Source organism: Mytilinidion resinicola (assembly GCF_010093595.1).
Source record: "Mytilinidion resinicola strain CBS 304.34 unplaced genomic scaffold BDZ99scaffold_17, whole genome shotgun sequence".
Lineage (NCBI taxonomy): Eukaryota > Fungi > Ascomycota > Dothideomycetes > Mytilinidiales > Mytilinidiaceae > Mytilinidion > Mytilinidion resinicola.
The window spans coordinates 172,376-185,393 of NW_022985453.1; the positions used below are offsets into that span (position 1 = coordinate 172,376).

The window sequence follows — 13,018 nt, forward strand, 5'->3', positions numbered from 1 at the left end:
AAGTCATGGTGAATACTCACTAGACGACAATTTGACAACCGGCCCACAGACTCTCAACACATTGGTCCCGATGAGAGCATGGCCATGAAGAGAATCTGGGAGCACCGCTACCAACTTCCTCGGATGTCATCGTGGAACCTCTTCTAACGCTGACCACGTCCCCACAGCCCCACATCTCAGCTCCTAGACGAGCTGTTTGATCGTATGTACAACCGAGCAAGTCGAGGATCTCAGTTATATACTATATAAAGCCCGCTGAGCCATCCAACACAGAACCAACATCTCCCAATCTCCCAATCTCTCGTACCAAGCAGTGGAAACTCAGTCGCGATGCTTCCCTCCCCGCGCTTCCTAGCACTGCTAGGGGCGCTCTCCGCCCTCCTCTTCTCCCCCACCTATGCCGCAGCTCTGCCCTCTAGCCCATAGCATGCCGGCCATCTCGTCCGCGTGCTGATGGACGGCGAAGCCGAGATCACGTGCGTTGCACCCCTTCCCCCTCCACTCTCCCTTCATCCCACTTCCACCAAACTCATCCGCTGTAGGAATGCGACAAACATAGCGCTCCGCAGCACCTCCATCCACGGCTACCCCTGGACGCGCGACTGCACCGGCGACTACTACATCTGGATCGGCGTGTCGTCGGGGTACTACACGTACTGGAGCAACGGGGTGCAGGAGCGGATGTACAGCATCTACCTAGAGGGAGGGTTGCGGTGCAGTTTTTTGAGGTGAGTAAATGCTTGAACATCAGGCGTAGCTGCTAACGTGTGTGCGCGGTTGTGCCAGAAACTGAATTGCGGCACGGGGAATGATTGGATAGATAATATCAACTGGAATAAGGGGGGGGTGTAGGGGCGCGTTGAGTAGGGGGTTTATGAGTTTTCATGCAAGTTATGACTAAGGGTGGGTAAGAGGAGGAGTCGCGCGTTCGGAGGAGGGAGGGCCCTTGAATAGAACGAGAGAGATGGCGCAGGAACCGAGCAACAAAAGAACATGAGCAGGATGAAGTTCAGCCAATGCTCGAACCGCTTCGGCTCCAGTGTTATATCAAGAAAGGCTAAAGAAAAGAAAAGCTGAAACATCTCCAGAAACCTCTAATACCAGTATAGCGCTCCCCTCCCACCCCCTCACACCACCACCTCCATCACAACCCCATACCGCGTATGCCACCGCCCCCTCCCCGCCTCCGTCGCCCCCGCATCCCCCGGCACGCCCCCCGGATCTCCGTTCGCCACAAACGCCTCCGCGAGTGTGCACCCGCCCACGCGCGCAAACCCCGCCCGCGCATACATCCCCACCATCTTCTCCGTGCAGAACAGCCGTACCCGCGCCTTCTCCCCCGGCCCGGACCGCGCCCGCGCGTAGTCCACAACGGTGCCCATAAGCACCTTCGCGAGCCCCCGCCCGCGGTGCGCCCGCGCCGTGTACAGCGCGTTGAGGTGCCATCGCGTCTCGCCCGACTGCTCGACGTGCTGGCCGCTTTCGGGGATGAAGTAGTCGGAGTACGGCGTCGAGCCGCGGAGGGCGATCATGCCGGCCCATTCGCTGTTCAGCAGGAGGTCGACCACTGCGTCTTCCTCCTCATCTTTTAGCGGGGTGATAGGGACAGGGGTCGTGATGACGGCGAAGTCGTTGGCTTCGGGCGCGGAGAGGCGGCCTGACCAGACGGACAGCGGGTGGGTGGCTTCGGCGGCGTAGGTGGTGGCGAAGGAGGAGGGCTCGGCGGTTAGGGCGGCGAGGCGGGCGGTGCGGAGAGCGGCGGCGAGGAAGGGGAGGTGGGTGGGGGACTTGGGGATGCGGAGGGGGGTGTAGTGGAGGTTAGATGGGGGAGGAGTGGTTGGGGGTTCGGCGGGACGGGGTATAGGAGGTGTTGGATCGAGCTCGGGTTTGCGGCCGGTGAGGTCGGTCATGGTTTGTGATGGAGTAGATTTAGGTATGGATGGTTGTGACGTGGCTGTTGTTTCTGTGGACTAGGTAATTCGTGAGTGAGAAGTTGGACTTTGGGGACAAGTAGGCCTACTTTTATAGTACCGATGAGGTTACGGAGTCGAGGTTTCTAAACTTATGTGTTTATGAAAAATCGCCGAAGACTTTTCCGGTCTCGGAGAAGAAAAGATTGTCGGAGAAGAGAGGAGAAAATAAGTGATACTAACAGTCGCAACAAAATAAATATGAAAGAGCTTGATATAAAATAATGTTTCGGGACTATATGTGCCAGCGTCCGCCACCGACTATCTAGTTCGCCCCCCTCATTATGAGTCGAACACTTATCCAAGGATTAAGAGCACGCTATTGCGGGGCTAGCGCTTATGCGGAATGTCGTTATGCCAGGCTGCCTACAGTGGAACCCTGTTTGGTACCCTTCGTGCCGATGATGGTATACGACGTGATGGTATGGATATCATCCCATTTAGATCCCTTACACGAAGCATTGTCGCTTGTTGTGTGGCTGAACATGTATCAATCAGGCGAGGAGGCCTACGTCAGTTCTCTAGATGGCGCTTCGAGGTTGATCCTGTCAGTACAGATGGAAGTTGGAGAGATGGGACAGAAAAGAGGTCGAGTCCCTGAACCGAAAGGCCCATGATGGTGGTGGCAGTTACAATAAAGTTTATATTAGCTCACGTGATAAAGTGGGGCGCACGTGACCTTGGGTTCCACTCGCAACGATAGGCGGGCCTCACCTGAATGGAGGGGCCTATGTTCGAATGGTTGTATTGCTCCTTCACCGTAATGGTCCTAATGCACGGAAGAAGTATGAAGTCATCTCTGAGAAAGCAAACGCTGAAAAAATGCCCGTCCCATGCCATTCCCACCAACGTCCTAATGCATGGCCTAAATGCTTTATGCCTCCCAAATTCTTCCCGTAGAGTAGAACATTCCAAGAGGAGATTAGAAATGAAATCGAGCACCGGACGCCAGAAAGCCCGGAAGGAAAGCCGATGATGCTGATGTTATTCGTGGTCGTGCACATGCTGGTTCGTTCAGACATGCAATGTAGATCAAGGATAGAAGTTTTTCTCAGTCATTCATCTTGGCGAAGAGGAGACCAGCTGCAAATTCTACGTTCCCCTGCGTCTGGTTGAGGGCTTGAATAGCTTCGCCCTTTGAGAACCCTAAGCCCTGTAGCTGATCGATAGCTTCCTGAGGCCATGTAGGAGAAGATTGTTGCTGGAGTGCGGCTCGTGGAAGTGATTGAGCGGGTGCGGAGCCTACTGGCTGACCTGCGCCTTGGAAGTTTGCTCCCGAGCCGGACGCCACAGCCGAGCTGCCTGCAGCCGTCGCCCCTGCAGGCCTGACGGCGCCTGATTTGGCACCGATTTCGGTTCCGTTCGGACCAGACACCGTGGGCTCATTCATCACAGCCTCTTCGAAGCTCTTAGGGATCTCGGACTCTGGTAGGAACGGCACTTCGATGCCCTGGAAGCAGAGAGCGTTCTTCTCAAGGTCGATTTTGGCCTTGTATCGCTTGAGCATATCGAGGCCAAATAGAAGATCAACGTCCTTGCCCTCCATGACAGTGAACGCGCATGGCATTATCGCGTCTCCAATCTTGATCTCGGCGTGATGTACACGTCCAAGAATCTTGGCTGTTCCGACGCCCTTGGCTACACCTTCGTAACGGACATCGATCAGTCGCATGATGCCACAAGCCTTGGCGCAGTCGGGAGACATGATCGTAGCCTGAGCACCAGAGTCGACGAAAGCCTTGACTGGGTGGCCGTTCACCTCTGCGTTGATGTAGAGCATAGTGACTCTCGCAAAGACTGCGCTCTGTTAGCTGTAGTCATGGCGTAGGTGTCGTCGTGCTTACCCTCAGGGTTGTTCTCATACGCATGCTGCAGGTTCTCCACGACCCGATCCTGCCGGATCATCTCCTCGATCTTCCGCTGCGCCTCGATGTTGAAGGGGTCTTCGTTGAGTAGGGCGATCTGGTTTTGGCGCTCGCGCTCACGCGCTTCTTCCTGCTGTCTCATGGCGGTGTATAGCTCCCTCCAGCGCGTGGGGTCGTTGACGGCACTGGCCAGCTCTGGCTGCTGCTCGTGGAGGTTTGCAATGGCTGCGGGGTCGCCGGCAAAGCGCAGTCGCACAGTTTCTAGCTCGTCCGAGTTCACCTCTCCCCGCCGCCGTGCACCACCTTGGGGGCGAGCGGCGGGCCGTCCTCCTTGCGCAGGCTGCCCGGGCCGCCGGATGAGCATCGCCAGCATCTCGCCATCGTTGATGCCGGCAGCCTCGAGTGTCTGGGCATCGTTGTTCAGAGGTCGGCCGTTCAGGTACAACTGCTGCGATTGCGGGGAAAAGTTGGTCTCGCCCTGAACGAAGACCTTGAGGTCTTGGACGGTGAGTCCGGGCGGCAGGTCGAGGGTAAGCAGCTCCTGGTCCGACTGCTCGTCGGGGGCGTTGATGGATATGGTGACGCGGGGCCTGGGAGGGTTAGCAGAAGCTCTGCGGTTTCAAGGCGGCGCACAGGAACGGCGGGGCGGCAGGCTCACATGGTCGCGGTGTTGGGGCTGGTATGCAGGCGGCGCTGAATCGGTGCCGGTGGGTTGTACACTGGCGATGGCGAGAGGATGGGTTGCTGGTTTCCGGGATGGGCGTGTGCCAGGCCGGCCGGATGGGGTCGACGGTGAAGCGTACGGGCACTTGGTATAGCGGGTGCCTCGAAGCTCCGTTGGAAGGCGATGGAAGGCGATGGCAGGCCGGGTTGCAGCGGTTAATAATCACGCCGCGCTCATCTCGCGCGGAACACTGGCGGTGCGGAGGCCTGGGGGCGGGCGTAGCAGAGGTATTATAGCTGTATGGTGGTGGGTTGGGCTCGCAGTGGCCGCCGCGGGTGGCCCAGATGAGGTGGGATGGATTCACGGCGGTGTGGGTGCAGCAGGCGCCTCTGCAGCGGCGGGCGCAGCGGGCGCGGCGGGCGGCTGAGAGCATGTGTCTGGAGCCGTGCCTGGCGGGCTATCTACATGGCCGCCGTCTCGCTCTGTGTGTGCATGCAGACATATCTCCAAGAGCCCGCTGGTGGTGAAGGTGCTGGGCCTCAACCACCCTCTCAGCGCCAGCATCCCCGCCGCGCCCCATGCCCCCATGCGCCCTGCGCCCTGCCCATGCTGGCCGCTGCAGTTTGAGGGCGGCCGGGGCTGCGGAGCGCACAGCAGCAGCGGAGAGTGCTGGCAGGCTGCTTCCAGCCAAGGCCCATGCCGCGTGCTGCACTGGCTGCAGTCCGGACGCAAGCCCAACTGTCAGTCGTCGCGGGCGATGCAGGCCATGGGCGTTGCGCATCATCCTGCGCCGGCGACATCAGCGCGAGGGGCAGCGTGGAGGGCGCACGGCAAGGCCGCCTGCCGTCGCAAGGTTCGGGATCTGAGGCAGACGCTGGCTCTTGGATGCTGTGTCGTGTTTGCTCGTCAACACCAGGAGGCGCTGCAAGCTTCGTGCTGCGATTCGGGCATTGCCAGCTGGCGAGCAATCGGCAGCCATCGACCGGGGAGTCGATCCCGCGGCACGTTCCCGTCTGGTCAAGATGAGGTGGCAGGCAAAATAAGGTATTCGGGCCCATTGCCCCTGGATGCAGAGTGAATGAAGCGTGAATGAGCGGGATGGACTGGGAGACGTCGGGAGGCCGCCATCGACGAAGCGGCAGGCGGTCTCGTGCCTGGCGGTCTCGTGCCTGGCGAACCATCGACGTCGTTGTATTTCGGACGCAGCGTCATTCCATCCGCGCCTCTCACCACTCACCACCACCGTTACTCAACACACCAACGCACCACTGCAATCATGCCGCGCGACCTCGAGTCCGAGAGGGCCACCCTCGACGGCATGCCCCCTTTGACCAAGGAGCCAGAGAATGGCGCGCCCCCGGCACAAACCTTTGCGTCGCCAGATTCGGACTCCCAGCTCCAGTTGTACCGCGACGAGGGCGGCATAAACGAGCTGCATCCATACTGTCAGGCACTGACCAGCAGCGATCTCGAGAGCTGTATCCATCTGGAGAACGCGACATTCCCTCCTCACGAAGCCTGTAGCCGGGAGAAGGTAGGCTGTTCATACTTACAACAATAACACATCATGTCACTTCGTCCACTTTGCTCACACCTCACCTCACACTGTGATCACTTCACCATACTTCCATCATGCTCCAATTGCCTTCGAGACATCATCAAGAAATGATCAACACCTTTGCTATCCCTCTCTTGTTTCAACAGTCCTTCGTTCCATCGTCTTGGCATCTATCTTCCGTCCCACAATCTTGTCAACCCGTCCTCAAAATCACAAACTGAAACCAACCCTCTCCCAATCATCCCAAACCCTGTAGCACGATTTGAATAACACTGTACGACTGTTCCTCATCCCAGTTATCCCCACTGCCACCACAAAAACCCCTCACCCCCCTCACGTGCCCAATTTCCCATTTCGTCATTCCATCCAAATACCCAAGTCTACAAATCTAATAGACCCCAGTTCATCTACCGCCTCAAAGCCTGCGGCGAGCTCTGTCTAGGCCTCTGTACGTCCCGCCCCCACCAAAACCCCCTCATCCCTAACTAGACCATCAAGTCACATCCGCAACCTCAACATCAACCTCGCCCACCCTTTCGACCCTCAGCAAAGAACCCTTCTCCCACCCGGCCGACTCCAGCTACCCGGACCGCAAATCTGTCCTGCTAGCCCACTGCATCGCCACTAAATCGGCGAATCTCACCGTCACCGATGACGACATGGCTATGCCGCCGCTTGGCCACAACGAGCACGGCCGCACAATTTGTCTGCACTCGGTCGCCGTGTTGCCCGAGTATCAGAACCTCGGCCTCGGACGCACGATTGTGTTGGCGTTTGTGCAGCGGATGCAGAGTGCGGGGATGGCGGACAGGGTTGCGTTGTGAGTATACTCTCTGCCCTCTTCAAACTCTTCCACCCTATTATATTCCACGTTGTCCACCTCTCGTCCTCAGCTGAGCTGATTCTGGAAAGGTTGGCGCATGAAAAACTAGTGCCGTTCTACGAGCGCATTGGATTTGAGAATCGGGGAGAGTCCAAGGCGACTTATGGCGGTGGAGGGTGGTTTGATATGGTGCTGGAGTTTGGACCGACGACTGGGTAGGGGTATTGTTAGCAGATGGCATCATGGAACGGATGGGATGGAGTTTAGGGCTCAGGAATAGGATTCGACAGCATTACAGGCCGGGTTTGGGGTTATGATGGATGATGACGATCACGATGCACAAAGAGGCTTTCAAAAACACGAAAATGTATCAGTAGCAAACCCCATCAATCAAATGGTAATTTGTTCTACAAGTACTTGTGGACGTCAAACTTGCTCGTGTCCTGCAGACCCGCTCACCTCCTTTTCGCCTATCTCAGCTTATAAACACAGGGCTTCAACACCCCTCCCTCATCTCCCCCGTCTTCCTCCTTATCCAGATCCTCCAGATACCGCATCTTCTTCTTACCGCCCATCTGCGCCACCTCCTCTTCTTTCACAACATTCTTTCCCCTCACCGGTGGCGTCCCCTTGACAAACCGCATCTTCACAAACATCCGATTCCCCAACTCCACCGCCTCCTTCTCCTCCCCATCCAACACAAACCCGCGTTTCCTAAGCACCTCCACAAACGCCGACACATCCGTCTCCTGCTTCTGCGCATCCACCTCCACGCCATCCACCTCCACGCTCAGCAGCTGGTCATTCACTTTTTCTTCCGCTTCCGCCAGCTGCCGATTCTGCGCTTTCGTCGGCGGCTTCGGCTTCTTCGAGAACGGGATTGGCTTTTTCTGCTGTGAACCGACGCTGTGTGCGAGCACCTTTCCCGCGCGATTCACCCGCCCGAACCGCGATTTGATTTCGGCGACCCATAGCTCACCCCGCCAGCGCAGGATGCGGTAAGCTTCGTCGAGGAAATCGAGCCAGTTGGTGCCCATGAGCGCGAGGCAGAAAATCGCAACGTCCACGGTGGCGTCCTTTAGCGGGAGATTCGCTACATCAGCCACTGTAACGAGGTCGTGTGCGGGACCCGCGGGTTTGGAGAGGTCGAAGGAGTGGATGGCGAGTCTGAGAGGCTTGAGATGGGGTTGCAAGGCGAGCGAGAGGGAGGCGACGCCGCAGCCCAGATCCGCGATGGTGGAGACGCCGCGGAGGTTGCGGGGGAGGGGTTTCAGCGGCTTCTCGTCCGCAGATGCGTTTGTGGGCTGGGGTTTGGATTTCTGATTCTTTTGGCCTTTGTTTTTCTGCGCCCAGGGGTCGCGCTTTTCGATGAGTTTGCCGCGGGAGAGAATGGAGGTGACGTAGCCGTCGACGGGGGTTTCGGGCCAGACGGCGACTTGCTGCGCGAAGCCGGTGTGGTATTCGGAGAACATCTCGGGGTTGTCTTTGAAGAGGGTGAGGGAGGAGGTGGAGGAGGTGGTGTAGAGGGTTTGGTTGAGGTGGCGGAAGCGGGCTGAGGCGAGTTTGGCGCGCATGGATTGTTGGAGAGGGGTTAGTTTGACAGCTGGGGGGAGGGATGTTGGGGGTGGTATTGTTGGTGTAGTTGTAGCGGGAGTGTTCATATCTTTGGTAGATGGGTTGGAGGATTTGTCGCGCTTCTGTTTTTTTGAGGATGTTTTAGAAACTTTGTCGTCCGAGGTAGTGTCTTTGGTTGGTGCAGGAGCAGGTGTATTGGTCTTCGCCTTTTTCTCGTCCTTCAGCTTTCGCTTTCTTTTCTTCTCGCGCTCTTTCATTCGCTCCGTTTTTTCTACGGGCTTGTCCTGGTCTGGTTTCTTCCCCTCGATATGCTTCTCCCACATGTCCACTATATTATTGCCGTTTACAGGAGGTCCCAGTGCGATGCCATTGGCCTCGGTCTGCTTGTCTTTCCGGTTCGTGCGCTTCCTCTTCTTCGACGGCGGGGCGGGGTCTGCTGCATTCGCAGGAGCGTTGGTGTTTTGTGTATGGGGTGCGTTGTGACCATCAGCTTGTGTTTTGAGTTGAGCGGACACGTTCCAGCCCGGTACGGAGAACATCTTTGGCTGTGGGAGTATTGGTGGGTTTCTCGTGGAGGTGGATCTGGCGGAGAAATATTTTGAAGCTTTTCCAGGTTCGGATGAAAGGATCTTCCGGTCCGAAGTTGGAGAGAGCAACATCAGCATTCAACCATCAGCAACTCATCTACAACAACCATCGAATTTGCATTGAATTCCATCACTGATGGCCACTGCATTGACTAGTTGAAGCCTTCCTAGCAGTCGCTCATATAGTCCTTTTAATGCGCCCCCGTGGTCCTGAAACAAGTGGACTTTGACTTGTTGAGTCTACCAGCTTCAAATTACCTACGTCCCTGTTGCAGTTGTTCATAGTGGTCAGTAAGCGCAGCCCTCCTGACAACGGCTCCTGGGTGTCCTTTCAAGGTAGTCCCAACGTGTTCTCAGACCTAAAACTCTGTGTCTGACGCTGCGGACCGTGAATTAACTTACGCGCTTCTTGCTCGTGACCATGCTGTTAACTGTTTCGAGACCACCACATGGCCGTCGAGTTGTTCAACATGTTGTTGTAGAGCCTGATCTGGTGTGTCATACCGCTTTTAAAATCCGTAGGCCCTGAAGCTCACCACGGTGCACTAGCTACTGCTGGCGCTGATAGTTGTTGCAGCTCTCCTAGTGTGTGCGCAAACACAGGGTTTGATCTCGAGACTCTAGCTCTTGACATCACGTCGCGGTCTTCCACAACCTGCTGGAAGACTCGTCACGTTGGCGTGCTGGTAGGTTTTCTAAAGGCGTGATCTAGTGGGTCGAGTCCTTGACATTGAGCAGCGAGTTTCTACGGGCCATGAGGAACCTCACATGCGGGTAATTTTCTGCTGTGTTAGTTCCAGCTTCTAAATTGACCCATGGTCTCTATCTGAGTGGCATAGGTGACAAACACGCGAAGCTCCCTTCGCGGATGCTAGGTAGGTAGGGTGTTTATCAAAGCGTGATCTGGGGGGTTGAGTCTTTGACATCGGGCTCCAAGTTTCTACGGGCAATGAAGGATCTCTGAGAGCTGCGTGTGGGTACTATTGCGTTGTGTTAGTTCCAACCCGTAAACTGGCCCGTAGTCTCTGTCTCAGTGGCATAGGTGACAGGCACGCGAAGCTCCCTTGGCGGCTGCTAGGTAGGTAAGTTACTGTAGGTGCATATATTGCCACATTTCAAAAATTTGATCTCGTCCGCAATATCAGGTCCTCTGCTGTCGCTCTCTTAATTCTCTTAGATCCGTCCTGGGGGTACATAACTGGCTATCAACAGTGCCACGGGACACAATAACTGCACGAGATACCCGTACTGCTCGTGGTGAAGGTGTAGTGGTCATAAGACGCTCAATTACGTGGGCCGTCTTGGCAGCCTTCGTGGCCTACAAAACGGCCCCGCCCTCACTCCTCCGTCCTTCGTCGCTCTCACCACATCACCACCACGTCCGCTCTTTTCTTGACAAAAGCGTAGATAAACCTGACCTTCTCGTCCGCAGTTATGACCCTCCACGTCCCCCTCAGCCCTCCGATTCCGGAGAACGTCACGATGTGTGAGAAGTGTGGTGTTTTGAACCACAGCGGCTTCTGGTTCGCATGTTGTGGCCACGGCCTCTGCAAGAAATGTAAGACAACCCTCACGTTACTGCTACTGATGAGCTTTTGACTGACAGAGCTTCCACCTCTAGGCTACCCACAGCACCTCTCCGTCCAGTGCGTTGTTTGCCACGACGCGGACACACGGACCGGCTGGACACCGAACCACATCGAGCAGAAACAGTAAGTCAATCACCTCTTCTACGTACATTTGAGGCACCAGTCGGGCTTCTATTGTTGGTACAAGTCACACAATCGCGACGCTAACTGAGATAGATTCAGCGTCATCGTCTTCGAGGCGCAGGGCAAGACCTACCACGTCCACCTTAAGCAGTTTACACACCGGTCGCCTGAACTACACTTCTACATCACAAAGGCCCTCAGGGTCTGGTTCGCGGCCCCCGACAACGACCCCAACAAGCTGCAAGTTCTAGGCGAAGGGCGGTTTACACTGAGGCTTCCGAACGAAGAATGGCAGACCCTAAGGGTCATTGTGGCGTGGCTGTATAAGCACGACCCGTTCGAGAAGACTAAGGACACGCCAGACGTCCCGTTCCTACTTCTCGCCAAAGTCTGGCTTCTGGCGGACAAACTGGGCTTCCCGGCCCTACAGAACCAGATTATCCGCCGCCTCTACGTCTGGACACGCGCACACAACACCCGCATTAACCTTAACATCATGAACCTTGTCTACAAGAGCACCTGGCCTGGTTGCAAGTTGCGGAAGTTTATGGCCTGCCTGTATGCCCAGCGCGTCGACACTGAGGCCAACATCGCCGCCGAACCGGGCTTTCCGATCATTGAAGACACTAACGCATGGGTCCGCAGCCGGGACAACTACATCTTCAAACAACAGAACCTCCACCCCTTGGACATCATGGTCCACCACAACAACCAGAACAACTTCACGGAGTTCGAAGTACGAGAACATGGAGACGCGGAGGGCGCAGTCTGCGGCGGACAGAGAGAGGGCTTTTTTTGGAGAGAACTAGGGACATGATGCACCTCAACATGCACTGGAAGCCGCACGGAAGCCGCTGCCAGCGGTGGATGCCAGAACCGGCCGGGGTGAATGGGGTGGGTGTCTGGGGAATGAGGCTGTGTGGGGGGTCGTTCATGTGGTACTGATCGTGCAGCGGTGTCGTCAACGTGGTCTGATTTGGGGCGTCGAGTGGCTTGCGGTTTGACAGCTTGCACCACGGTGCGAGGCTCCTCCGGTATGTATGAGTAGGTAGCAGTTTCCTTCAATCACAGCTCTCATCTCCAACGCAAATCAAGTGCATCAACCATGGTAATGTGAATTTCACTGCTTGTGACACCGTCTGCGGTACCCCAGCTCGTCTACAGCTACCAGAAGGTAATGCAAAGGTATCTAGTCCGTGAATTGGAAGCGGGGCCGTGTACACACTTCTGCCACCGTCTGTGGTGCCTCAATTTGTCTTCCGCCATCGGGATGAGATGTAAAGGTATGGAGACAGTGAATTGGAAGCAGGGCTGTTTGCACACTTTTGCCGCCGTCTGTGGTGCCTCAGCATGCCTTTTCAAATCAGGACAAGATGTCAAGGTATCGAGCCTGTGAAATGGAAGTGGGGCCGTGTGTACACTTTTGACATTGTCTGTGGTGCTCCAGCTCGGTTTTGAAGAGTAGGATGAGACGTAAAGGGATCAAGCCTGTGGATTGAGAGAGGAACTATGTACACACTGCTAACATTGTCTAAGGTGCCCCAACTCGGCTCTAAGGAGTAAGACGAGATGTAAAGGTGTCGAGCTTGTGAAAGAGAAGGGGCAGTATGGACTATGGACGCGTCGGTGACACCGTCTGTGGTGCTACAGCTTATTTTCAAGAATCAGGATGAGATGCAAAGGTGGCGAGCCTGTGAATCGAAAGAGCACGTCTGTAGACACGTCTGACATCGTCTGAGGTGCCTTGGTTGTCCCCCAAACCCACGGACAAGATGTAACGGTGACGAGACCGTGAATCGAACGAGGATATCCGTGGGCACGGCTGACACCGTCCGAGGCCCCTCAGGACGAGTTCTAACGGGTTGATATGTAAAGGCATCGAGCACTTGAATCGAAGGAGGAGTTCATTGTACTGTCTAACACCGTCTGTGGACACGTCTGGCACCGTCTGAAGTTCCTCATCCTGCTTTCCAAATTCGGGTTGAGATGTAATGGTATTGAGCTTGTGAACTGAAGAATGAAGTTTACAGTAGTGTCTAACACCGTCTGCAGCGCCTCAACGGGGTTTCCAGATACAAGTTGAGAAGCAAAGCTATCGAGCCTGCGAGTTAAAAGAGAGAGTATCCAGACGCGTTGGACACTAGGATGAAATGGAAAAGACTGGGCCCGTGAATTGAAGGCGGGACGCTTCAAAGCCCTTGATGAGTTAGTTTCCACCTCAGGCCAATTCAAACATTTGCAAACAAGTGTATCCTCCGCGCTAA

General features: G+C 55.9%; 5 protein-coding genes across 5 annotated transcripts; 2 read left to right on the forward strand and 3 right to left on the reverse strand.

The window, feature by feature from the left end:
- Nucleotides 1-14: 14 nt before the first annotated feature.
- On the reverse strand, nucleotides 15-2,082 carry BDZ99DRAFT_539012 (uncharacterized protein). The gene is made up of 2 exons (XM_033726661.1): nucleotides 1,134-2,082; nucleotides 15-696 (listed from the first exon to the last, which is right to left on the reverse strand). Exons 1-2 carry the CDS (start codon nucleotides 1,908-1,910, stop codon nucleotides 361-363), a joined length of 1,113 nt encoding a protein of 370 aa, XP_033572782.1. The 5' UTR covers nucleotides 1,911-2,082; the 3' UTR covers nucleotides 15-360.
- Nucleotides 2,083-3,791: 1,709 nt separating this feature from the next.
- On the reverse strand, nucleotides 3,792-5,012 carry BDZ99DRAFT_99110 (uncharacterized protein). The gene is made up of 2 exons (XM_033729095.1): nucleotides 4,494-5,012; nucleotides 3,792-4,425 (listed from the first exon to the last, which is right to left on the reverse strand). Exons 1-2 carry the CDS (start codon nucleotides 4,930-4,932, stop codon nucleotides 4,271-4,273), a joined length of 594 nt encoding a protein of 197 aa, XP_033572783.1. The 5' UTR covers nucleotides 4,933-5,012; the 3' UTR covers nucleotides 3,792-4,270.
- A 709-nt stretch (nucleotides 5,013-5,721) lies between these two features.
- On the forward strand, nucleotides 5,722-7,099 carry BDZ99DRAFT_449496 (acyl-CoA N-acyltransferase; the record flags this gene model as incomplete). Its single annotated transcript, XM_033718120.1, has 4 exons — nucleotides 5,722-6,033; nucleotides 6,460-6,505; nucleotides 6,556-6,877; nucleotides 6,970-7,099. The coding sequence occupies exons 1-4, from the start codon at nucleotides 5,776-5,778 to the stop codon at nucleotides 7,097-7,099; spliced, it is 756 nt and encodes a 251-aa protein (XP_033572784.1). The 5' UTR covers nucleotides 5,722-5,775.
- Nucleotides 7,100-7,258: 159 nt separating this feature from the next.
- BDZ99DRAFT_466173 (uncharacterized protein) lies at nucleotides 7,259-9,012 on the reverse strand (the record flags this gene model as incomplete). The annotated part of the gene is made up of 1 exon (XM_033720708.1): nucleotides 7,259-9,012. A coding segment is annotated over exon 1 (1,639 nt), but the record flags the coding sequence as incomplete, so codon positions are not given.
- Nucleotides 9,013-10,321: 1,309 nt separating this feature from the next.
- On the forward strand, nucleotides 10,322-11,841 carry BDZ99DRAFT_466174 (uncharacterized protein). Its single transcript, XM_033720709.1, has 3 exons — nucleotides 10,322-10,600; nucleotides 10,664-10,754; nucleotides 10,848-11,841. The coding sequence occupies exons 1-3, from the start codon at nucleotides 10,477-10,479 to the stop codon at nucleotides 11,569-11,571; spliced, it is 939 nt and encodes a 312-aa protein (XP_033572786.1). The 5' UTR covers nucleotides 10,322-10,476; the 3' UTR covers nucleotides 11,572-11,841.
- The last annotated feature ends 1,177 nt before the right edge of the window (nucleotides 11,842-13,018 follow it).

Bases quoted from the DNA above. Each gene is read 5' to 3' on its own strand.
- BDZ99DRAFT_539012 (XM_033726661.1), bottom strand. From the start codon at position 1,910: ATGACCGACCTCACCGGCCGCAAACCCGAGCTCGATCCAACACCTCCT. The intron at 697-1,133 runs GTGTGAGGGGGT...CCCTCCCTCTAG, and splicing joins GGGTTGTGATGGAGGTGGTG to GTAGATGCTGTACATCCGCT.
- BDZ99DRAFT_99110 (XM_033729095.1), bottom strand. From the start codon at position 4,932: ATGCTCTCAGCCGCCCGCCGCGCCCGCTGCGCCCGCCGCTGCAGAGGC. The intron at 4,426-4,493 runs GTGAGCCTGCCG...TAACCCTCCCAG, and splicing joins AGCCCCAACACCGCGACCAT to GCCCCGCGTCACCATATCCA.
- BDZ99DRAFT_466174 (XM_033720709.1), top strand. From the start codon at position 10,477: ATGACCCTCCACGTCCCCCTCAGCCCTCCGATTCCGGAGAACGTCACG. The intron at 10,601-10,663 runs GTAAGACAACCC...TTCCACCTCTAG, and splicing joins CCACGGCCTCTGCAAGAAAT to GCTACCCACAGCACCTCTCC. The intron at 10,755-10,847 runs GTAAGTCAATCA...TAACTGAGATAG, and splicing joins AACCACATCGAGCAGAAACA to ATTCAGCGTCATCGTCTTCG.